At 37.9% G+C, this 24236-nt stretch overlaps 6 protein-coding genes across 6 annotated transcripts; 4 read left to right on the forward strand and 2 right to left on the reverse strand.

Annotated features, from left to right (window-relative positions):
* Window positions 1-518: 518 nt before the first annotated feature.
* LOC129720513 (uncharacterized protein K02A2.6-like) lies at window positions 519-3848 on the forward strand. The gene is made up of 3 exons (XM_055671998.1): window positions 519-600; window positions 2052-2962; window positions 3696-3848. Exons 1-3 carry the CDS (start codon window positions 519-521, stop codon window positions 3846-3848), a joined length of 1146 nt encoding a protein of 381 aa, XP_055527973.1.
* Window positions 3849-7419: 3571 nt separating this feature from the next.
* On the forward strand, window positions 7420-8864 carry LOC129732986 (histone H1-II-like). Its single transcript, XM_055694497.1, has one exon. It carries the CDS (start codon window positions 7461-7463, stop codon window positions 8100-8102), a length of 642 nt encoding a protein of 213 aa, XP_055550472.1. The 5' UTR covers window positions 7420-7460; the 3' UTR covers window positions 8103-8864.
* On the reverse strand, window positions 8674-9425 carry LOC129733185 (histone H4). The gene has a single exon (XM_055694820.1). The coding sequence runs from the start codon at window positions 9399-9401 to the stop codon at window positions 9090-9092; it is 312 nt and encodes a 103-aa protein (XP_055550795.1). The 5' UTR covers window positions 9402-9425; the 3' UTR covers window positions 8674-9089.
* A 5408-nt stretch (window positions 9426-14833) lies between these two features.
* LOC129733010 (histone H3) lies at window positions 14834-15317 on the forward strand. The gene has a single exon (XM_055694548.1). It carries the CDS (start codon window positions 14866-14868, stop codon window positions 15274-15276), a length of 411 nt encoding a protein of 136 aa, XP_055550523.1. The 5' UTR covers window positions 14834-14865; the 3' UTR covers window positions 15277-15317.
* A 403-nt stretch (window positions 15318-15720) lies between these two features.
* LOC129733108 (histone H2B-like) lies at window positions 15721-16751 on the reverse strand. Its single transcript, XM_055694684.1, has one exon. The coding sequence runs from the start codon at window positions 16749-16751 to the stop codon at window positions 16377-16379; it is 375 nt and encodes a 124-aa protein (XP_055550659.1). The 3' UTR covers window positions 15721-16376.
* A 279-nt stretch (window positions 16752-17030) lies between these two features.
* LOC129733065 (histone H2A) lies at window positions 17031-17712 on the forward strand. The gene has a single exon (XM_055694624.1). The coding sequence runs from the start codon at window positions 17031-17033 to the stop codon at window positions 17403-17405; it is 375 nt and encodes a 124-aa protein (XP_055550599.1). The 3' UTR covers window positions 17406-17712.
* Window positions 17713-24236: the final 6524 nt, after the last annotated feature.

The following is a 24236-nucleotide window of genomic DNA, read 5'->3' on the forward strand; positions in this document are numbered from 1 at the left end:
CAGTACCATGGCAATGGACTTCAGTAGAAGAAGAAGAGTTCAACACAGTAAAGTCACTGGTAGCAGACATACGATCCTTACGGTATTACAATGTCCATGAGCCATTAATCATCGAGTGCGATGCCAGCTGTTTCGGTCTTGGTGTTGCTGTCTACCAATCAGACGGATTCATCGGTTACGCATCACGTACGTTAACCCCAACAGAACGTAACTATGCTCAGATCGAAAAAGAACTGCTAGCGATTCTATTCGCATGCATACGTTTCGACCAGCTAATCGTCGGAAATCCAAAAACCGTTATTAAAACTGACCATAAGCCACTAGTCGCCTTGTTTCAGAAACCGTTACTATCAGCACCACGGCGACTACAACATATGTTGCTGAACTTGTAAAGATATCGACTTTCAATTGAATTTGTTACCGGTAAAGAAAACGTCGTCGCAGATGCTTTATCTCGAGCTCATGTTTCCGAAGGAAAACACTCTGATCAATACGACAAGCTCAACATTTGCAAAGTGATGGTGGAGGTGGAAAAGCTGAAAATAAGTCCATATTTGTGCGTTTCGGATAGTAGTTTGAAAGAGATTACGATGGAGACCGGTAACGACTAGTCGATGCAGTTGCTGTGCAACTACAGGTCGGACTCGATTATATACAGTCTCCGAAAAATTTTCACTATATATAATCGAATCCTATATATAATCGAATCAGAAAAAAAAATTTTTTTTTTGTTTATTGAGCATTAATATTTTGTTGTTTTTGAATAAATAAGTAGGATTTTTTTGACTAACCCCATTATAGTCGCAAAAAACCTTTCTTACAAAAATAGATTTCGTAGTTATTCTTTATGTTATTGTTGCAGTCAAACCTAGAGAAAAATTTTGATCAGTGTGTATTGTGTTTGTTTACTCTTTTAGTTTTGATATTGTTGTGCTGCGTTATCAAGCAATTCAAAACAGAACAGAAAATTATCATAACAGTATTTTATCGAAACAGTACTTGAAACTATACATTTTCGTCATTTCATTTCAATCCCCTCTTCATCCAATATTATTCATAGACTTAACTTGCGTATTGGGTAGATAGTAGATTAGCTAAAAACATTGCCTTTAATTTATTTAAATTTTTGCTCACCAGTATTAATTTCAACTTCATAAAAATAAGTATTTGAAAAGAGTCAATCTCTATCACCTCAACCTTAACATTGAAATAGTAATATTAGGGTCCATTCAAATTTAACGTGACATAAATATTGGACTTCCGGAAAACCCTCACCACTTTGTCTAGCATGTTTCCAATACTCAGCACACCAGGCATAAAAAAATTTCCTCAGCCCTGCTTGCGTTATGTAACATTTGAACGGACTTTTATGAATCAATAAGGAAGCGCTTATTTATAACGTAACGCAAGAATAATTATTGTTGATCTCCTTTCCCCCGTTGCCATGCTTTTTGTTTAAATTTTCCGTATGGGTTGCAACACTTTGACAACCCAACACTCTTTCCCGTTTTCTGAGCGTTACATAATTTGTTAACGTTCCCTCGCGATATTTCTGTTTTAGATCAGCTTTACTTTACTTGAAACATTATAGCTCAAAAATCAACGTTTTGGGTCAAAAAATGTTGCGTTACGTCATATTGGACTGAAGGGAACGTCCATTAATTACGTAGCGTGAATAAAAACTATTTTCGACCCCCTCTTTCCTCTAGGTAACGCTCTATGAATAGATCTTCAAAATTTTTTAGTATTGATTGCGACGATTTGTCAGAACTCTACTTCCCCCTAAGCGTTACGTATTTTTGGACGATCCCTATACGACATTGCTGCTTTAGGTAAGTTATTTAAAATTTAAAAAAAATTTTTTTTTCATGATTCGATTATATACAATTTTATATATAATCGAATCATATATAATCGAGTCAATATATAAACGAGTCTGTATATAATCGAGTCCGACCTGTACATACATCACGGATGGCCGGCCTCAGCAGACCTCGTCCCCGACAGTGTCAAAATTTACTACAACTATCACAACGAATTATCTGTTCAAGATGGTGTCATTTTCCGCGGTGATCGTATTTTAGTTCCGCACGTTCTGCGGCGGAAGCTGATAGACAAATGTCATGTCAGCCATAATGGATTGGAAGCCACTCTAAAACTCGCCAGGGCCAATTTGTTCTGGCCAGGAATGTCTTCGCAGATTAAAGATGTCCTTAAACAATGTGCCACTTGCTCTAAGTTCGCCCCGTCGCAGCCGAATCCTCCACTAATGAGCCATTCCATTCCAGTATATCCATTTCAGCTGGTTTCTATGGATGTGTTTTTCGCCGAGAACCAAGGTGCTAAACTTAAACTTCTAGTCACTGTTGACCATTATTCGGATTTTTTTGAAGTGGATGAGTTACAAGACCTGACACCGGACTCCGTCATCAAAGCGTGCAAACGAAATTTTGCACGTCATGGACTACCTCAGCGGGTGATTTTTGATAACGGTACGAACTTTGTCAACGCGAAAATGTTGACCTTCGCTCGCGAATGGGATTTTGAGGTGGTAACTTCAGCTCCCCATCATCAACAAGCCAACGGTGGATCGGAGGCTGCCGTGAAAATTGCCAAACGGTTGCTTAAAAAAGCAAACGAATCAGGAGTTGAATTTTGTTACGCACTCCTGCATTGGAGGAATATTCCAAATAAGATTGGATCAAGTCCAGCAGCTCGTTTATTTTCTACGCGTTGTGGAGTACCGTCGTCGGCAATGCGCCTATTTCCAAACGTTATCAGAGATGTTCCTGCGGCAATAGAACTGAACCGAAAGTCCTACAAATATCACTATGATAAAAGGACTCGTGTATTACCAGATTTGCAGATCGGCTCACCTGTGTATGTCCAATTACATCCGGAAAAATCCAAACAGTGGACTCCTGGAAAAGTTTCAAACCACTTTAACGACCGATCCTATCAAGTAAATGTGGAAGGTGTAGATTAGCGACGAAACTCGGTGCATTTGAAGCCGCGTAAAGAATCCAACAGTACGCTCGACCAAATTCCGCCGTCTGGAATTCCTTCACTTGAAGCTGTGACAGAGATCCGAATGTGAGAGAATTCCCGTCAACAGTGAGAACAATAATGACAGTCAATCGGAAAATTTTTCACCGCAGCCTACTGTGACTGCATCGCCATCCATACCGTCGAGTTCGTTCACAGAGTCGTCATCATGTGTTACCACATCACCTTTTATTGAAGCAGGTGCACGTGTTTCACAAAAGTCTGACAAGATATCTAATACAAGACCTAAAAGAGAAATTCGTGTTCCAGCTAGATATAAAAACTATTGTTTGGAATAGCTTTTTTTTATTTTAGTAGGAAGGATGTTTCGGGATTTAATAACCCCTCGTCTATGTAAGAGATAAAACGCTACCTGTTTGGCTGGCAACAATTCTGTACGACCCATTCATTCTCTCATTAGCAGTTAAAAGAGTAACATCGAATAAATCCAAATCTTTAAAAAGACATTCTGTAGTTTAAATATATGAGAATAAAACACCGAGATTATGAGAACGCATCAGATGCTCACCGATGGCAATTGCTTTTTCCAGAGGCCAATTCTCAGTTTTTAAAATTTTTGAGACCTTCCAGAAGGGTCTTGAATAGGTTTCCGAACTTTGGATGTCTCTGCTAAATTTTTCGTTTTTCAGGTTGTCAACTCTAATGCGAATCAGCGTATTGAGCTCAGTGACGTGGTTTTTGGCCAGATCTCCAGTTCTTTGAAACTGGCGACGGAATATGTTGCTAAAGCGGATTTGCCACTATTGGAGATTGCCACACATTTCGGTGAAGATTTCCATTAGTTGCTCAGCAGAGAAATTGAGAGGAAGCTGTTGATTCGTATTTGAAGACCAACGTCCTTCGTTACCTGTTTGAAGGGCTGGTGTTAGGAACTCCGGGAAGAGGGGATGAATGGATAGGATTAGGTGCTACAACGGGGCTTCAGATGACAATTTCTTGTTCGATGACCAAAATTTAGACAACTTTTACACTGCGTTACTTCACGGTTTTTGGGCCGGTATGGTTCCCATTTCACTATTATATCGTGCGTGAAAAATTCGATTCTACTAGCTTGTAGGTACGCTGTTATTTTAGTAATTTCGATTTTTGTGTTTACTACTACTTTGATAGCTAATCGGCATATTTTATATTCCGCAGCGATGCCAAGAGCCATGAGGGCTTTCAACAGCTTTTCCAGGGGCAAATTTTTAACCATGATCGGTGGTAGTTTAACTTTAGTAGCGGGTGGAGCACTATTTCCTTGAGGATCATTAACCGGATCCACGGCATCGTCTATATCGCTCAGTGCGATTTAGACAGGAACGGATCGCGCGGATGTAGATGCACTCAGGTCAGGTCACGCCCATTAGACAGACGCTGGATTTTCTTGTCAGGCTAAGAATCATTCAACGATATCCTGTCGTTAGGGCGCTTAGGGCTGGGCTTTGACCCGCCAGAGCGCCTTTTGCGCTTGGTCATTACACTGATTCAGGGCCAACGGGAAACTAAATAGATGTAGAAACAAACGAACGCGAAACTAAGCGAACGCGATATTCACGAAAAACAAAACAAAACTCGGGAACTGAAAAATAACTCTACTCCTCGAACGACCATGAATGAATTAATCTGAATGAATCAACTGATGAATGAAAGCCAAGCCATTCCGTCAGATACGAGTAAACGGCTGTGCCGTTGAATGGGCGAACGAAACTGGCTATCTTGGCATCACCATTGACAACAAACTAATATACAGATCTCACACAAACAAGCTGAAATCCAGGTGTATTTGGATTAATAAAGTCCCTCTATCTGTTAATATCTCGACGATCCAAGCTGTCACTCAAGAATAAATTGGCAGTGTTCAAGGCAATTATCGCTCCAGTGATCAATTACGCTATGCCTGTGTGGGGAACCTGCGCAGAAACACACGAAAAGAAACTTCGGGTAACCCAAAATAAGCTGAGAACAATATTGAATGCCCAGTACAACACAAGAATCAAGAACCGGAATACATCGCACCGCAGGATGTAAAATGATCAACGAACGAGTTGAGAAATCGACACAGGACTTCGTTATGAGTGCGACACACTCGGAACACCCGCTCATCCGAGTGCTGGTTAGTTAGATTTTCAAATGTTAGTATAAGTAGGTTTCTATAACTAATTTGTATAAGAAAACCAAAACAATCATTAAAGATGCGAAATGTAAAACTAAACCAAAGGATGAAAAAGAAATATCCTAAATCACTTGAATAGCTAACTTGTAACAAACAAAGAGATAAAAATAAATTGAAAGTTTAGGCAAACAAAAGAGAGCTCCTATACATGTATGAATACTAGGGTGGGGAATATGAAAAAAAAAAAAAAAACTTGACAGCAGAAAGCCAGAACCAGTTTTTTTTGTTCTATTTGGGGCCCCAAACAACCCTCAATTTATTGGAAGTCGATTGGTTTGGCTCCGCTTGGCGCATTGTATTTTAAACTTATATGGAGATTTGTATGGAAAAACCTACTGTTTTGCATTTTCCATTCTAAAGAGCTCAAAATGGCTCAAACCATAGGTTTGATGACTTCAAATGGTAGGTTTTTTGATGTCTAACAACTTGGCCGAGGACACTAAATAGCTACGGTGTGCCAAAAAAATACTAGAGCTGTTCAAAGTTGAGTGTGTCGAAATTGCGTTGCAAATCATTTTTTCTGCCAACACTGCCAGTGTACCGGTGTCAGTCAGATTTCCATCAGAAGTAACCTCTGAAACACGTTATAGATTCTACCTACGCCTAGAATATTGACCTAAATTTGTTTGCTTGGTCCAGCTGAGTGTATAAACTCGTTACGACAGGTTACTTCTTTCTGATGGGAATCCTACTTACGCCGGTACATTGGTAATGTTGGCAGAAAACAAGATTTTCTGTGTTTAAATCGACATACTCAACTTTGAACAGCTATAGCTCTTCCTAGAGACATCCTAGCTCTTCAGTGTCTTCTGCAAAGTTGTTAGGCATCTAAAATACTATACTTGAACATAATGTACTGCATTATTAGAGCATTATTGAGCTCTCTTGATTAAGATGAATGCAAAAAAGTAGGTTTTCCCATATGAATTTTCATACAATTTGTAATTTAAATTTGTAATGTAATGCGCCAAGCGGAGACGATACCAACCGACTTCAGATAAGTTTAGGGTTGTTTGGGACCCCAAAAGAAACCTAAAAAACTTGGAAAATCGATCACTTTTCCCCACCCTAATGAATACGTATAATGACATAATTTATGAGCCGACATGAAGAAATTTAGAGCGTTTTAAATATTTATCTATGCATATTGCAAACAATTCATCATTAAGTGACCTAATCTCTCTCTCTCTTATAACTGTTTTTTTTTTTTTAAACCCAAAAAAATTGCGTGTTGTGTGTTTTTCAATAAATTTATAGGTAGTCTGTTAATTTATACTTTCTACTAACTTCTTTTCCGTTAATTTCAAGTGTGAGAAAAAGGTGCATGGTGTACAAAAACCATGAACCAAGCATTTACCGGTAGGTAGGTAAATCAAATTGTCGTCACGTGTCATTCGAATGTACCTAGGTATACATATTAGATATTGTCAAATATTTAAACATTAATGAACCATTAATATAATTGTTGTAAAATAAAACAGTTAGCTAAACTTACTGCGTGTGCGTAGTATCTTGCACCCTATATGCAGCGGCAATTGCGTCGTAAGGCTGTCCTATATGAAAGTTTGTTAATTTGCAATGGAAAACCAAGAAAATAATTCAATTTAATAACAATATTTTACAGAAATAAATTGTATTGAAAAGAATTTTAGATGAAAATTTTCAATTAGGTTATTTTTGTATTAAAACTCACGCTCCATAATCTGTATGGTGGTTTACGAGCAGAGTTGTACGACACCCTAGGTCGTAAATCACTAGTTTTTATAACGTTAGTGTAATAGTTCGGACGTTATAATTCTGATAGTGAAAAGAAAATATGTTTGTTTTTCAAGTAAACATTACATTTCGATCAAATTATTGGTAAAAATGTGTAAAATAATTAATTTTTTAACAACTCGCCAGTCTTAGTTTTTGTATTGGTAACTTCGAGACGCGATTGCGCGTGAACCGGTACGAGTTATCCAATTCTTCTACTCAGCTACAGTTACTTCATTAATACGTGAAGGTTTAGAGTAACTACTTATATTAAATAAATGCTTGGTTTCAAATAATTAAATGATTTTAAATAGTCATGTCAGGAAAGTATCCTTCACGCGTTCTCAGCTGTTTGTCTACCTTCGACAATGCTTTCCCTAGCACGGACGACAGTAACGTATACCTGGCAAAGTAAGGGTAGATATTTCATTATTCGTATTTCACCTTATCGCTCTTTCGTAAAATTTCGAAAATCTCAAGTATAATGGCTGATACTGTTGCTCCAGTTGCTGCTCCGGTCGCCACCTCTCCGGCCAAGACACCAAAGAAGGCCAAAGCGTCCAAGGGAGACGCCAAGAAACCGAAGAAGCCATCAACTCACCCACCAGTGAACGACATGGTTTTGGCCGCTATCAAGACCCTCAAGGAACGTAACGGATCCTCGCTGCAGGCCATCAAGAAGTACATCGCCGCCAACTACAAGTGCGATGTCGCCAAGTTGGCTCCGTTCCTAAAGAAGGCCCTGAAATCGGGTGTCGAGAAAGGAAAGCTGGTCCAAACTAAGGGAATTGGTGCTTCCGGTTCATTCAAGGTTAAGGCCGATGCGAAGAAAGCAGCTGGTGAGAAGAAGGCCAAGAAACCGAAGAAGGAAACCAAGGTCAAGAAATCCGCTGCTGGCGAAAAGAAAAAGGTTGCCAAGAAACCAAAGGCCACCGCTGCTAAGAAGGCCAAGGCAGCTCCTGCTAAAGCCGCCAAAAAGGCTGCTGGAGTGAAAAAAGCTGCTGCTCCCAAGCAGAAGCCCACGAAGCCGTCAAAGACCGTAGCCAAGAAACCGAAGACTCCCAAGCCAAAGAAGACTGCTCCGGCCAAGAAAGCTGCCCCGAAGAAAACCGCTGCCAAGAAGTAGAGTGTTCGATAACGCATAACCACCAATAGTTGGTTTAAAACAATCAGTCCTTTTCAGGGCTACAAACAGAATGAATGAAGAAGTTAATTTGGTTTTGCAATAATGCAAATAAATTTAGGTGTAAATGTTCTGTGTTTCCACGTTTGTCAGGACTTACGAGAAAGCTTGTTGCTGCCCACAAACAAAAAATTTTATCAAATGTGATAATCCAGTAAAGCAATTATAAAAATCGCATAACAGATCTGAAACACGATATTCTTCCTATTTATTGTATTGGTTTATAAAACGTAGTCAATTTGGCTAGCACCAGATGCTTATCTATGATTAAAACAGGGAATACGAAAATAGTTTAACTAGTTACACTCCATCCAGTTCAAAATATTAAACTTTCGTCTTTTAATCAATCAATACCTGAACACAATCTAACAGACATAAAATTCAGTTGATTGCACTCTTAGAATAGGTATACTTTTTCTAATTTAATTTGGGACGAGACTCGTGGCTTTTGAAAATCGCAGTTTGAGGAAGTAATCATATCATGTTCACGTAATCACGGAGGGATGGCGTCCCCGTGTGGAATCTCTCACATGTTGCATCTATGGATGAGTCACCCTTAAATTATTTAATACGTTTTCGACATGAGGCAATGGAAGGTCGATTCGGTGTTCTGAGAATGAGAATTAGCAAAACTTCGAATTCAACGTTGCAGAAAATCAAACTATGGTTAATAATTATCGTAGAACTCCGTATAGTATAATTGGTTAAGTAAAACGCTATTCCCTTTTAGAACTATGCAACTGTACTTTTCCGCTTTGAAAATACAAGAAAAAAAACGGTTGGTGTATTGCATTGAACATTTTATGATTGATTTTAAGTTAATCATTCAACATCTGGAAAATGTAAATTTCAATTCGATTAAACCTTCATTTATTATATTGGTGGCCTTGAAAAAGGCCTTTTTGTTTTGTTTGTACTTCGATTTGCTTTTTAACCTCCAAATCCGTATAGAGTGCGTCCCTGGCGTTTCAGTGCATACACGACATCCATGGCGGTGACGGTTTTTCGCTTGGCATGTTCAGTATAGGTAACAGCATCTCGAATCACGTTTTCCAGGAAAACTTTCAGCACACCTCGAGTTTCTTCGTAAATCAAACCAGAAATACGCTTGACACCTCCACGACGCGCCAGACGACGAATAGCAGGCTTGGTAATTCCCTGGATGTTATCACGAAGAACCTTGCGATGACGCTTAGCGCCTCCTTTGCCGAGTCCTTTTCCTCCTTTACCACGACCAGTCATTTTCAGTAGATGTTAACTGTTTGAACGATGGATTGAAACTAATGCCACATTCTTTTTTTTTTTTTTTTTTTTTTTTTTTTTTTTTTTTTTTTTTTTTATAGGGATTTTAACCGTGACGGTCATTCGTCCCTATGGTTATTGTAACTTTGTATTAAATTTTGTCGTACAGATTAGATTCTTTTAGGAAATTTATTAGTTGTTTCTCGTAAGGTGGTGAGACAACTTCCTCCAAACTATTACTGAAATTGTTCGATATGCGTTCGGTATGGAAAGCTCTACAATCCAACAAAATGTGACTAATATTTAGGGGAAGTCCGCATGTTATGCAGGTTGGTGGATCAGATTTATCTATTAAAAAGCTATGAGTAAGGCGGGTATGCCCGATACGGATTCTGGATAATATTCGACGAGTTCTAGGATTTTTGTTGTCTGGCCAACGGGTGGTGGAGTTTTTTACTTTTCGGAGGATACATGTTCTGTTTCGGAACCACTCAATGTCCCAGCTTTTACGGGTTATAGTGTTTGCCCATCTGATGGCGTCAGAGGGTGGAATGGGTGTAACCTCACTTTCTTTATCGCGACCAAAACCAGCAAGTTTATCTGCCTCTTCGTTACCAGTTATCCCAGAGTGACCGGGGATCCAGCAGAAATTGATATTTTTTTGCAGAGCTTTGAGTTCAGTTTCAATTAGCCAAGGGTGTTTATTCACATTAGATCGCATAGCAGTGAGACAACTGGCTGAATCACTGAAAATAACTGTAAGTTTCGGAGAGTCTGGTACAATGTTACATGTTTTCAAAAGTGCAAAGGCCTCCGCGCTGTAGATAGAACAGATTGGTGGGAGGGAAGCATTTAAGTTGAGGTTTGGTGATTTGGAGAATATGCCATAGCCGACTTTTTCGTCTTTAACTGAGCCATCTGTGAAAATGTGTTGGTAATTTTTATATTTATCGGAAATCAGTTGATGGAAATGTTTTTGGACTATTGAAGGAGTATCGCCAGCTTTGATTAGATTTGAGAGGGATAGGTCTATGGAGGGGGCATGAGTGTTCCATGGACGATTTTTTGATCTAGGTAATACTGCTATTGGTGGGATTTTGCATTTATTCATGGATTCCATGAGACTGTTTGTTCTGACTACAAGTGGGACCTCATCGCGGCCGGTAATGCTCAGCCAGCGTATTGATTTTCTTACCAGGCATTCTAATAGGTAATATTCATAGGGAAGTTGACCACATTCTGCCATAACTGCTTTAGTTGGACTTGTGACGAATAGCCCGGATGCTAAACGGAATGCCTTGTTGTATAATGGGCGGATTTTTTCAGTAACTGTATCCCCACCAAGACTATAAAAGCCTATTCCGTAGAATATTTTGGGAAGCAACCATGCATTTAAGATTCTGATGATCGTTGTTCTGTGGCCACAAGGTATTCTGGCACCAATAATTGTAACTACTCGCATTTTTTTAACGGTATCCTTTCGGATAGCTTCAGCATGTGTTTTGAAGTTGAGGAGGCGGTCAAGATGAATACCAAGTAATTTGAGGCTTGGTTTTGTAGGGATGGAGATTTGTTTAATTTTTAAAATAGGAAGTTTTTTCATTTTTTGTCGGTTGCAACTGATGTGTAAAAGTTGAGATTTGTTGGGAGCAATAGTAAAACCTCTTTCGTCAGCCCAAAGAGAGACCAAATTGACTGCTGATTGCATTTGCTTTCGGGCTATTGATTTGAAGTTGTGGAAGGATATCAAAGTTATATCGTCAGCATATAAGAGAATATGTACATTATGAGGAATGATTTCAAATATTGATTGCATGCAGATGAGGAAGAGTGTCGGAGATAGAACGGAGCCTTGAGGTATTCCATTTTCAAGTGTTTTAGTTTCTGATTGTGTGTTTCCTATAATTACTCTGGATTTTCTATCCGTAAGGAAGTTTGCAATGAAAAGACTCATGCGGCCCTTAATTCCCCATTCTTCTAATGATTTAAGAATAGGAAAACGCCATGCTCGATCGTAGGCTTTAGCAAGGTCTAATGAGACAATATCACCATGCATCTTTCGTTCGCGATGTTCCTCTATAATGGCTTCTAATTCAGTAAAATAGTCGTCAACACCTTTGTCGGGGCGAAAGGCAAATTGTCTATTGTCGAGCAGGCCATGGGACTCTAATTCATGGAGCAAACGTCGGTTAACCATCTTCTCAAGAACTTTGCCAATGCAATTTAACAGTGTAATGGGTCTGTAATTGTCTGCGATGGATCTGTCCTTATCTGGTTTAGGGATTGGAACAATGAAGCCTGTTTTCCAATCCGTTGGAATATTGCCTGTTGTCCAAATTTTGTTATATATTGATAATAATATGGTTTTACCGATAATTGGCAGGTTTTTGAGGAGAGGATAGCCGATTTCGTCAGGACCGGCCGAAAAGCCTTTTAACTTGCTGAAAGCCCAATCAAGTTCTAATAAACTGAAGTCATTATTATATTCCAAGTTGGCATCAGTATCAAAGCAAGGTGGGTTCGATTCAATTACATTTTTACTAGTAAGGAAATTCTTATTGTAGTTAGTGGAAGATGAGGCAAGGGCGAAATGGTTAGCTAAATGTTCTGCGTTAATTAAGGGGTCGGATGATATTTGATCGTTAATCTTAATATTGATAGGGGTCCTGCCACGAGCGCCTTTTAGACGATTAACGTTATTCCATAATTCTTTAGAAGTAGTTCCGAGGTTTATCGATTCTATGAATTGGTTCCAACTGTCCGTTTTAGCTTTGTTCACTATAAGTCTGGCTGAGTTTCTAGCATTTTTGAATTCGGTGAAGGTGTCCGAGTTTACCCTTTCTTCTCTTGGGATTTTTTGAAGAGCCCTCAATTTCTTGCGCCTTAATTTAATTGCTTTTTTAACTTCCGGGTTCCACCAATGTACCGCTTTTTTCCCAAGTTTGCCACTTGTTCTGGGGATATGTTTGAGAGCTATTTCAAATATCATTAAGGAGAATTTGTCTGGGGAGGAAGGAGGATTGGTAGAGAATAGTGTTTTGATTTCTTGTTGGTATTCGGGCCAGTTTGCCAGTTCATACTTCCATCTAGGTCGAACAGAATCGCTTGGTTTATCTCTGTTAAACCTGACAACTATAGGCATGTGGTCACTACCACAGCAGTCGTCGTGAACCTTCCATGTTAAATAATTGGCAAAATTCCAGGCAACGATGGAGAGATCGATCGGGCTGGTGTTACCATTAAGCGGGTTAATTCTAGTATGACTTCCGTCATTTAGTAAAACGAGGTTCTGTTCCTCAATGAAACTCTCTATAGCACGACCTCTAGCATCATATCGATGGCTACCCCAGGTAATAGAGTGGCTGTTAAAGTCCCCCAGAAAAAAGACTGGAGACGAAAATTGATCCAATAATTGTTTAAGTAATTTCTTGAGCTGGTCTATATCGTTGTAAGATTGGGATATATATATAGAGACAATGGTGGCTTTGATTGGATTATCGATTTCTAGTGCTATTGCTTGCAGTTGTGATGAGATCTGGACTCGGCGATGTGGGGTATCAGATTTAATGGCTATTCCAACACCAGTTTTTAGAGGGTTGCAAGAATTTTCATGGATGTACAGTTTGTAATTTTTGATATAGTCGATGGAAGAGTTTGATTCCGGAATAAGGGTTTCTTGGAGAGCAATGACTAGGGGATTGTATTCGGTAATCAGAAGTTGTAACTCGGGTAATTTTGCTCTTAATCCGTGTAAATTCCATTGTAAGGCCAGAATATTCGGATCGACAGAAGGCTTGGGGTTGCGAGTTTTGTTTTTATTGAGTGGATTGAAGGCTGTTGATAGGATTGGTTACTATATTGAAATTTTTAGAATTGTGAATACTGTCAATTTTGCTGTAATTCCCTGGGGGTTTCTTAAAAGATGGGGGTTCTATTTCGGTTGTGAAATGTCGCTTGTGAGTTTTTGAGCTTTCCATATTTTGAACAATGATATTGGAGGAAGTTCCACTTACCTTACTTATATCTGTGTTATGTTGGCTAGAGTCAGTTTCCATATCTGTTTCCATAGTTTTTTTCTTTGTTTCGCGTTTGTGTTTCTTTTTCTGGGTTTTTCCTTTTTCCAATTCGTCCAATCTACTGGATAGTTCCGAAATCGTTTTCATTAGCTGTTTGATAGTATCCTCCTTTTCTTTCAATATTTCTTCCAGATTATCGGTTTTGTGAAGATCGAGTCTTTGTTGCACATTAGAAATGTTGGCATACGATTTAGGACCATGAGACCGTTCGTATTCTAATCTGGCTTCCTTGAATGATACACCGGAGCTACATTTTATCTTGATTATGTCCTTTTCTTTAATAAAAAATTTGCAAAAGTTGCTCAATGTGATATGTCCCTCTTTACAGTGTAGGCATTTTGTAACAAACGGGCAACCTTCTACCGGGTTAACTGGGTGAATTTCCGAGCAGTTCCGACAACGTTCCTGCCCTTTGCAGCGCGCTTTAGTATGGCCATATTCAAGGCACTTAAAACAGATCATTGGTGATGGGAAATAAATACGGGTACGCACTCGAAGGAAGCCAAACATTATGAACTTCGGGATTACCGTGCCGCTAACTGTCAAAATCAACATTGGAGTGTTGACTCTTCGATTCCCATCCGACCGGGTAATGCGTTGCACTTGCGAAATACCTTGATCTTTGAGCTCAGTAATTAATACCTCTTCCGATAGATTTATTGCCTCTACGCAGCTGACCACACATTTCACGAAATTTAGATTAGGGTGTAATTTTATCTCTACTTGGGTTTTATCAATTAGTTCCTTTAACGCTATTAAACGTTTAGCTTTTTCCTCACTGCGCACTTTCAACACGTATTTTGTTCCTTTGTCTTCTGTATAGCAGTCGTCCAATTTTCCTCCAGCAGCTCGTTCTAAAAAGCGGCCGATGATAAATGGATTGTCAGGAAAACGTCCCTCAGTTGGTATCATTGATAAAATAGTGAGTTTGCCGTGTTCCTTATTCGGATCCATCCAGTCAGGTAATCTGGCATTTCCATTTCCCCCCACGGGGGAGGGGTAATGTTCCGTTGCCATGGCCCTTAGGCCAAAATATTATTGCGTTGCGATGCTCCAGAAAATAAAATAACTCTGTGTTTCCAGTAATAAACTCTGCTTTTCGCCGAAAACTGAATATTTCAAATTAACAAAATTATAACGCAGTAAATTTTTCCACTACGAAAATCGCTGTTAGACGTCTGAATCCTTTGAGCGATGAATAATGAATGTAATGAATGCCACATTCGGCCCTGAAAATCGCTTTTATGATGGCGAGGGTAAAAATTTCTCGTTCCTGATTGGTTGAACGGTGAAAAAGGGTGCAGTTTAAAAGAAGTTGCCAAAAAATTTTTTTTCATTATTCGTTCTACTCTCAAGGTGTCAACATCGTCTGAAAACAAACCTTAGCCATGGCCCGTACAAAGCAGACCGCTCGTAAATCCACTGGTGGAAAAGCTCCTCGTAAGCAGTTGGCCACCAAGGCAGCTCGTAAAAGTGCCCCGGCTACCGGAGGCGTGAAGAAGCCTCATCGTTATCGTCCCGGAACAGTCGCTCTGCGTGAAATCCGTCGTTATCAGAAGTCGACTGAGCTGCTGATTCGCAAGCTTCCGTTCCAGCGTTTGGTCCGTGAAATTGCCCAGGACTTCAAAACCGATTTGCGTTTCCAGAGCTCTGCCGTTATGGCTTTACAGGAAGCTAGCGAGGCTTATCTGGTTGGTCTTTTCGAAGATACCAATCTGTGTGCCATCCACGCCAAACGTGTCACCATTATGCCAAAGGACATCCAGCTGGCTCGTCGTATCCGTGGTGAACGTGCTTAAAGCGGTTATCAGTTTTCGTTTGCTTCTAAATTTCTAAAACAACGGCCCTTATCAGGGCCACAAATAATTTGAATGAAGATTTGAATTTGTTTCAAACATCTTGGATATTTCCTCATCAACAATTTAATACCAATTTTGTTTAAGTTTGGTTAAGTCTCAATAACCATCTGTCATTTTTACCTAAATATCTTGACATTTCTCATGTTGAACTATCGCGATATTGTAAGGATTATTTATTGTGCACGGGTTAGAGAAAATATCTTGAAAAAGTGGCAAGCTTTTTTCCAATAACCAGTGCTCTGCTCTTTAACATAATGTCGCAGTTCTGATAAAATAATCATTCGAACAATTGGAGAACACAGTATACAGATGCTATAAAAGTTTATTCATTCATCAATGTTTTTTAGAAAGGAAGCAACTTATATTCTAGAACTTTTTCACAGATTAATACTTATTTTTTACTTGAATCACGTTCGAAGACATCTTCGTGCTTTAGTTTTTCTGTATTACATTTTGTCGGTTTCGTGCAACACTGGCACGACTCAAAATTCTGCATTTTTTAGGGCAAACGATGCCAAATATTGTTAAGTTTCATCCCATGAAACCTCGTTCCCAAAAAATCCAGAGCTATGAGTAGAAGTGCCTTTGATGCACAAATCGAAATTTCGCTATGAAGTTAGTAAAAATAAGGTTTTAACTTATACAACGCGCTCATAATATGCATAATAGACCTAAAGGTGTTATACATAAGGATTGTAAATCTCAAATTTTAGTTTTCTTGAAAATTGAAAAATGATTTTTCGACGTTAATTTTCAAACTCGTTATTCTCGAAACTACGATTTTTGAGTTGTGCTAGTGTACCACGAAACCGAGGATTTGTATTTCATATTTTCCTAGCATCAATTCATTTATTTATAATATTAACGTACGCAGTGTTACGAGAATAATAAATTATTTATTCTTATCAAGGAGTAGTATAACAAATCAATCTTTTTCGTCTGTATTACACCGAGATGATAAAATTCAAATTCCGCTTCATTTATTGTATTTGGTGGCCCTGAAAAGGGCCGATTGTTGATGAAAGCATAATCTACAGCATTTACTTGGAACTGGTGTACTTGGTCACAGCCTTGGTACCCTCAGAGACAGCGTGTTTGGCCAATTCTCCTGGCAACAACAGACGGACAGAGGTCTGTACCTCACGAGAAGTGATGGTGGATCGCTTGTTGTAATGAGCCAGACGAGAAGCTTCGGCAGCAATCCGTTCGAAAATATCGTTCACAAAGCTGTTCATGATGCTCATGGCCTTCGACGAAATTCCGGTGTCCGGGTGAACCTGTTTCAGGACTTTGTAAATGTAGATAGCGTAACTTTCCTTACGACGTGGCTTCTTCTTCTTCTTGTCACCCTTCGCGATGTTCTTCTGGGCCTTGCCAGACTTCTTAGCGGCCTTTCCACTAGCTTTTGGTGGCATTTTGACGGTAGTGTAACTTCAGTTGTTTTTCAGAAAATAATGCCGATTGCAGCAAGTGTGTTAGTTTTTATGCAGGCACAGAACACTTGTGTAGCGCCACCCTTTTTTCTAGTTCTTCCATTCCACTACGTACGTAGCCCAACCCTCTCATCATTTTTCTTCATCCAGTAGGGTATATAAGAAAATTTTACTGTGTGGTTGGAAAAATAGTCTGTTATTGGCATCAGTTGAACGCTGTTTCCTAATCAAGTTTTTAGCAAGTAATTCTCTCTTTACAACATGTCTGGACGTGGTAAAGGCGGCAAAGTTAAGGGAAAGGCAAAGTCCCGTTCGTCTCGAGCTGGTCTGCAGTTCCCGGTTGGACGTATCCACCGTTTGCTGCGGAAAGGAAACTATGCCGAACGAGTTGGTGCTGGTGCTCCCGTGTATTTGGCAGCAGTAATGGAATATTTGGCTGCTGAAGTTTTGGAGTTGGCAGGAAATGCAGCTCGTGACAATAAGAAGACCCGTATTATCCCGCGTCATCTGCAGTTGGCCATCCGTAACGACGAGGAACTGAACAAGCTTTTGTCTGGTGTTACCATTGCCCAGGGAGGCGTCTTGCCGAACATTCAAGCCGTGTTGCTGCCCAAGAAGACCGAAAAGAAAGCTTAAATTTCATATTGACCCCGCTACTAAAAAAAATCCGTCCTTTTCAGGACGACCAACCACTTAAAAGAGGAGTTAAAGCATTTATTTAGTTAGTACCTTTTCTGTATTATATTTACTACCATAGAGAATAATTCCTGTAGAAGGGGATTCTTGTCATTAGAAATTTTACAAAGTAATCCCGATTTGAGCAGTGAGTTTTTGCATTAGGCGATATTGTATCGATATCAAATAAATCAATGCTTTCTACACGATATTGAAATTTTACGATTCGCGATATCTACACACTCGGTGATTTTTACTCTAAATTGAGTAAAAATTGGTCTATTCCATGTTTTTAATTTTAAAGGCAATACTCAGGAAAGAGAATGTTGTGAGCCTCAAGAGAGGTAACAAACCACCGTGCAAAAGTGTTGCAATCAGGTACAATAAAAGAAGTGTTTATTTTCATACGTTTTTCTTGTTCTATTGCTGAACATTGAGATATGAATGCTTTCAAATTGCATAGGGCTGGCAGCAGATACCTTTTTAGACACTTGATTTCTATTTTAAAGCTAGTCTTTAAAAAATCTTTTCTACGTGAGGTCTCTCTATTTCTCGTTTAAATTATGATACGATGTTGGATGGAGTATCTGTTGTGCTACAGGAAATGACATCACAAATAAGGATGGCCGACCTAGTAGCAAGCCAAAGCCTTGGTGCTACATTTCGTATCGGAACTCGACCTTCTGTTCATTTACAAACTATTTACAAATCGCCTTTTTGTTTGCTATGCTATGTTTTTGGTAGCTGGACAAATATTCAGTTGAATACTTATTATAAGTTCTAAACTCGTTTCTGAATGAATTTTTCATTCGTGATCATGAATCGGGGGAAGCTGCTGAACATTATCGACCAAAAATGGTAAAAAGTGATAAAAAGTCGGAGCAACGAGATGCGATGATTTACAGTTTGGAGGAAACAAAAGTAACTTTACATGAGTTTACACGTTCATTAGTGTGCGTAGGTGAAAAGTCACTTATCTCTATACACAGACCTCGCAGCCAACTGTACGACAGCTACGATCCCCAAGTATGATGACAGTTCTACAAGGTATGCTATTCACGTCGATGCATCAGTATTAGTGGTATTAGTGATCGTTATGAACTTTGTCCAATTTTGTATGAAATTTGAAATGATTTTGCATTCTGAACTAAACTTATAAAACATACTTTCCTGAAAAGTTATAGCAATGATGTTGAAACATGTTTTATTTGTGGGGAATACATAAACATGCTGCGGTTTAGGTGAAATATGCTGTTTTTCATCAATTTGCCGGTAATCTTTTTGCACTTTTCGTTTTTTTTCTTGTACTCTAATAGCGCTTCTAAATAGAGTCGCTTTTGTTTCATACAGTAACAAAAGTCATGAGCTATGACAATGACTAAGATTATGCTCCAACTATTAGAAATATAGCATTTTTATATATTTTATTTCGACATATTGTCGCAATTTTTCACACTAAATCTAAATTAATATCAATTTCAAGTGTGTTTCAACTGGAGATTCACTCTCCAACCAAAAAAAAATCAAATATAAAACAACATAAAACGAGAAATTTCCAAAAATGTTCTGAATTCCATACAAAACGCGAATTTTTTCATAACGAGATTTGTTTGTGTGCGTGGATAGACAAAAATGTAGCATACCTTGTAGAACTGTCATCATACTTGGCTACACGCTCGTGAGAAGTAACACGGCGAATGAATTAGTTTTAATTCAATTTCATAAGTTGCATGGAAACGTCAAAAAATGAATACCGCATTTGGTGATTCTGTGTAATTTTTACACTGATTTTAGATTAATCTTGAATAACTCATTTTTGAATTTACCACTAAAACTCAATTTTGAGTACTAAGCATGAAGAAACGACGCCATTATTTGACACGAGTGAAAAGGCGGCACCATGATTCAACATTTGTGCGCCATTATTTAGCCTTTGCGGCCGTGTTATCTGTTCTTGTGGCTGTTTGAGTGATTCCAAAAAATGAGAAAATCGCTGAGAAGGTGGTCACGGACATTTTAAAAAGCTTTAAGGTACACATATAAACTTTTTTCATTATTCATTCTAAGGAACCAAAAGTTTTCAGGTTGTTCGTGTCATCAGGAAATTTGTGGGAGAGTAAAATATCAAGTGATTATGCATCACAAAAAAAGAGCAAAATATACTTAAAAAATAAATATAATTAGACACCGTTCAGATAGAATGTAACCTAAGTTTTGTTTTGTTCTGACTGTTACCGGCACAAACCTCCCTTTCTACGCTAACATCACATTTAAAACTGAGTGGTTTTCCATTCTTAAACTGAGTACTTTTAAATTCTGAAAATGGTTAGTCTTAAATTCAAAAATGAATATTTTTCTATTCAAAAACTTGATAGTTTCAAAATCTAAATCTGTGTAGGTTTTAATTTTAAAACTGAGTAGTTTTAAATTCAATAAATGGATAATTTTGTACACATAAACTGATATTTTTTAAGAACTAAATGAGTTTTATTAAACACAAAAAATGAGTTCAATTGTATACATCATTCTGAATAATAAATACACAGTATTTGCCCATACTATGGTTACACAATTTTGAATAACAACAGAGTTACTCAATTTTCGTGTTGTTCCATTTTTTATGGAAATGAATTGTTTTCTAATCATTTTTGAATTCATTTTAGGGAGCGTGTACGATCGTACTGTACTGACACTAAGGGTTCTGCCAGGCGAGATTCTTGCCGTAGGTGAATAAACAGCCGTAAGTAGAGCTGTTCATTAACCTTCGACGAAAATCTCGCTCGCGTTGGCGTTCAGCCTGGCAGAGGCCTAGAAGTCAGCATCGTACCTCGAGACCCAAGTATAAATGACAGTCCTGAAAGGTATGCTATTCACGTCGATGCATTAAGCAGGTATTAGACGAAGCGAACATTTGCTATTTTTGGTACCGTAAACTGGGGTGACTTTGATCACTGTACCTCTTTTTTGAAAATGTGGTAAAAAAGCGCTCGTAGTGCTTGGGACTTGTCGTAATCTTCACTGATTGCGTGGATATATCGTCAGTTGAATTCAAAACTGGCACAACTCAAAATTCATAGTTTCGAGAAAAACGCGTTTGAAAATTTGCGTCAGAAATTTCTTTTTTCATTTTCGTGTCAAAATCCAATTTCAAGATTTTACTGAATTTGTTTGGGCCTATCATGTGCATGTAATAAGCAAGTTATAAGAATTATAACCTCATTTTCCTGTCTTTTTAGGGATATTTAAGATTTGTGCAATAAAGGCACATCTACTTATATTTCTGGAAATATTGTGAATTTTGAAACGGGTCTTTGTGAGATGAACCTTCATAGTATTTGGCATCGTTTGCCATCAATAACTCAAAACTGCAAAATTTTGAGTTGTGCCAGTTTTGAATTCAATTGACGATATGTGCGCATTGCTACTACTCATGCATTTCCTGCTATTTAAAGAGTGTTTTCCATGCTAAAATATTAATTGAAAATAAAGTGTTTTTTTGGCGATTTTTGTTGCATACAAACAATTGGTTCAAGAAGATTTAAAACAACAAGTTGCAATACGTAAAGTTTTTTTATTTTGTTCCCAGATTATTTCTTAAGATGAACACATATTATAACAATACATTTTATTGTTATTTTTGCAAGATTTTCCTCAAATGCAATGTTGAGTCCCACTATTCTCCATAGCGTATTACATATTTCTTGTTAACAAAAACCCAAGACGTGAAGTAACATGCAAATTTGGCCAATTTCATAAGTCATATTCCTCGTGGACTAGTTTTTGATAATTTTAGACCACCTTCTCTCTCAGTGGATAACTATTCATATATATTCTAAAAAATTTTGTATGAATCTTGTACATTCGCCATTATAAACTGTTCACGTAGAATGTGAATGGCCCCCAAATTGCTTTCCATATTTATAAACTCGTTTGAACTGTTCAAGGCTGTTCAATTTAGTGAAAGTAGCAAAGTGTTACACCAAATTCATCAAAACAATGAAGTGATCAAAGTCACCCCGGAATGATGATTGGTGTAAAATTTTTAGAGCATATTTAAAAACGGCAAAAAATGTTGCTAAACTTTTGAAGTAGTGACTGAATCTTTTTCAATGTATGCCAGTACTTATTTTAAAAATATCGAATAATATTGTTTTCAGTATATTCTGAAAATATTTGAGATACACTCAAAAAAGTGATCAAAGTCACCCCAGCTTACGGTACGAATTTTATTTGCACAAAATAAAATTCGTACCAAAAATAGCAAATATTTGCTTCGCCTAATACCTGCTTTAGTATTAGTGAGCGTTATGAACTTTTTCAGATTTTGTATGAAATTTGAAATGATTATACATTTTGAACAAAACTTTTAAAACATACTTTCCTGAAAAGTTATAGAAATAATGTAGAAACATTTTTTTATTTGTGAGAAATACATAAACACGCTGGGGTTTAGGTAATATATGCTGTTTTTCATTATTTTGCCGGTAACCCTTTTGCACTTTTCGTTTTTTTCTTGTACTCTTATAGCGCTTCTAAATAGAGTCGCTTATGTTTCATACATTAACAAAAGTCATGAGCTATTACAATAACTAAGATTATGCTCCAACTATTAGAAATCTAGCATTTTAATATATTTTATTTCGACATATTGTCGCAATCTATCACACTAAATCTAAATTGATATCGATTTCTAGTGTGTTTCAACTGGAGGTTCACTCTCCAACCAAAAAAAAAATCAAATATAAAACAACATAAAACGAGCAATTTCCAAAAATGTTCCGAATTCCATACAAAACGCGAAATTTTTCATAACGAGATTTGTTTGTGTGCGTGGATAGACAAAAATGTAGCATACCTTGTAGAACTGTCATCATACTTGGGCCTCGAGACAAGCTGGAAGAGTAGGGGCAAGACACTATTGATATATTGCGAAATATTTCCAATATTCGATGGGCGATTACTATTAGCGAATTTCTTTATTCCACCAGCTCACCTCGTTTTGACCTGGAAGCGCTTCAACTGCTGTCAAAACCCTTCTTTATTCGCTCGATTTTGACCCAGTTTTGACCTGCCGTGCTGCCCGAAGCGCACTGTAAAATTTGTCAGCTTCAACCCACCACCGGACGTGCTAAGTTCGTAAACAATTATTTGGCATCTCTTTCTTACTTGCGTCTTAAATGGCGATGACGTTTTATTATTCCTCGGCAGTTTTGCCCGCACACTGTGGAATAAAGAAATTTGCTATATGACTGTTCGACTAGCAGCTGGCGCTGCAGTAAAAATAATGATGATAATTTGTAGGTAGGGATACCATCTGGTCGAAGTTAGATATCAGGACACCTTTTCTCGGCACAAATTTGACTTAGCCGTTCTATTCTTCGATGTATAAGCAAATGTAACGCGTAATATGTGATTTACCCTTTGAAATACAATATAAAACTTTTCTATTTACTGTACATTTAGTAAATTAGTATTTTTAGTTTTTTTTCTGCGTTGGTATGAACCTCGTAGAGAGGCGCGTTAACTAAAAAAACCTTCGATTTAAAAATTCGCGTGAAAAAAAAACCGTTAGTTTGAAATCCGTGTCGAAAAACACCTAGTAAAAAAACTGAGTGTATCTCTGACGAGTCTTTTTCGTCAAACCACTTTTAATTGTTACGCATTAGTAGGTACTTTAAAAATTCAACACATAAACTGTTCCAACTTAAACTTAACAAATGCCAGATGCTTAATGGTAACGTTCAACGCGTGAAAGATTCTTTTTATTACTCTACTGCGATTCAACCAATGGAAAAGCGTTGAGCGTTGCGACCTAGAATCGAAAACACTTATTGAGCAATTTTCAAAAATTCTGCCCATTACCACACAACAAAATTAAATATCTTAAGAAAATCAGGACAAATGCTAATATATAAAAAAATAAATCAGGACTCCCAAATAAAACTTCAAAATCAGGACGGATGGTATCCCTATTTATAGGCTGCATTTTAACCTATCAAGATTCCATTTGCAGTGAGTTATCACAAGTTTACGTAGCGGGAAACTTTAAAAATTTATATTTTATTCACTAAATGGTAGATTTAAACTAAGAAAATACAATTAGGTTGTTTAGCTATATCAGTATTTTATATCATCTGAAAGATCTGCATTTTCTAAGTAAAACGTGATTCAAAAACTTTTTCTATCGTTGTGCTTCGCTTTTTAAATCACGATTTGAAACTGATCGAAATCGCTACAATGACAGTTCGCCCATATATCAACTGTCATTGTAGCGATTAAGAGCGATTTTTTATTCTTCATTTGAAAATCGAAGGATAATGATATAAAGTTTTTAGAAATCACGTTTCGCTCAGAAAATTACACTCTTTCAGATGATTAAAAATCGGAAATCCGTGAGTAGCTAGACAACCCAACGGAACATTACCACTACCCTGTGGGGGAAAATGGAAATGTCAGACTGGATGGATCCAAACAAGGAACATGGCAAACTTATTGTTTTGTCAATGGTGCCAACTGAGGGACGTTTTCCTGACAATCCGTTTATCATCAGCCGCTCTTTAAAACGAGCTGCTGGAGGAAAATTGGACGACTGCTATACAGAAGACAAAGGAACAAAATATGTATTGAAAGTGCGCAGTGGGGAAAAAAGCAAAACCCAAGTAGAGATAAGATTACATCCAAATCTGAACTTCGTGAAATGTGTGGTCAGCTGCATAAAGGCAATACATCTATCTAAAGAGGTATTAACAACTGAGCTCAATGATAAGGGTATTTCGCAGGTACAACGCATTA

This window comes from Wyeomyia smithii, chromosome 1 (assembly GCF_029784165.1).
Source record: "Wyeomyia smithii strain HCP4-BCI-WySm-NY-G18 chromosome 1, ASM2978416v1, whole genome shotgun sequence".
Taxonomy (NCBI): Eukaryota; Metazoa; Arthropoda; class Insecta; order Diptera; family Culicidae; genus Wyeomyia; species Wyeomyia smithii.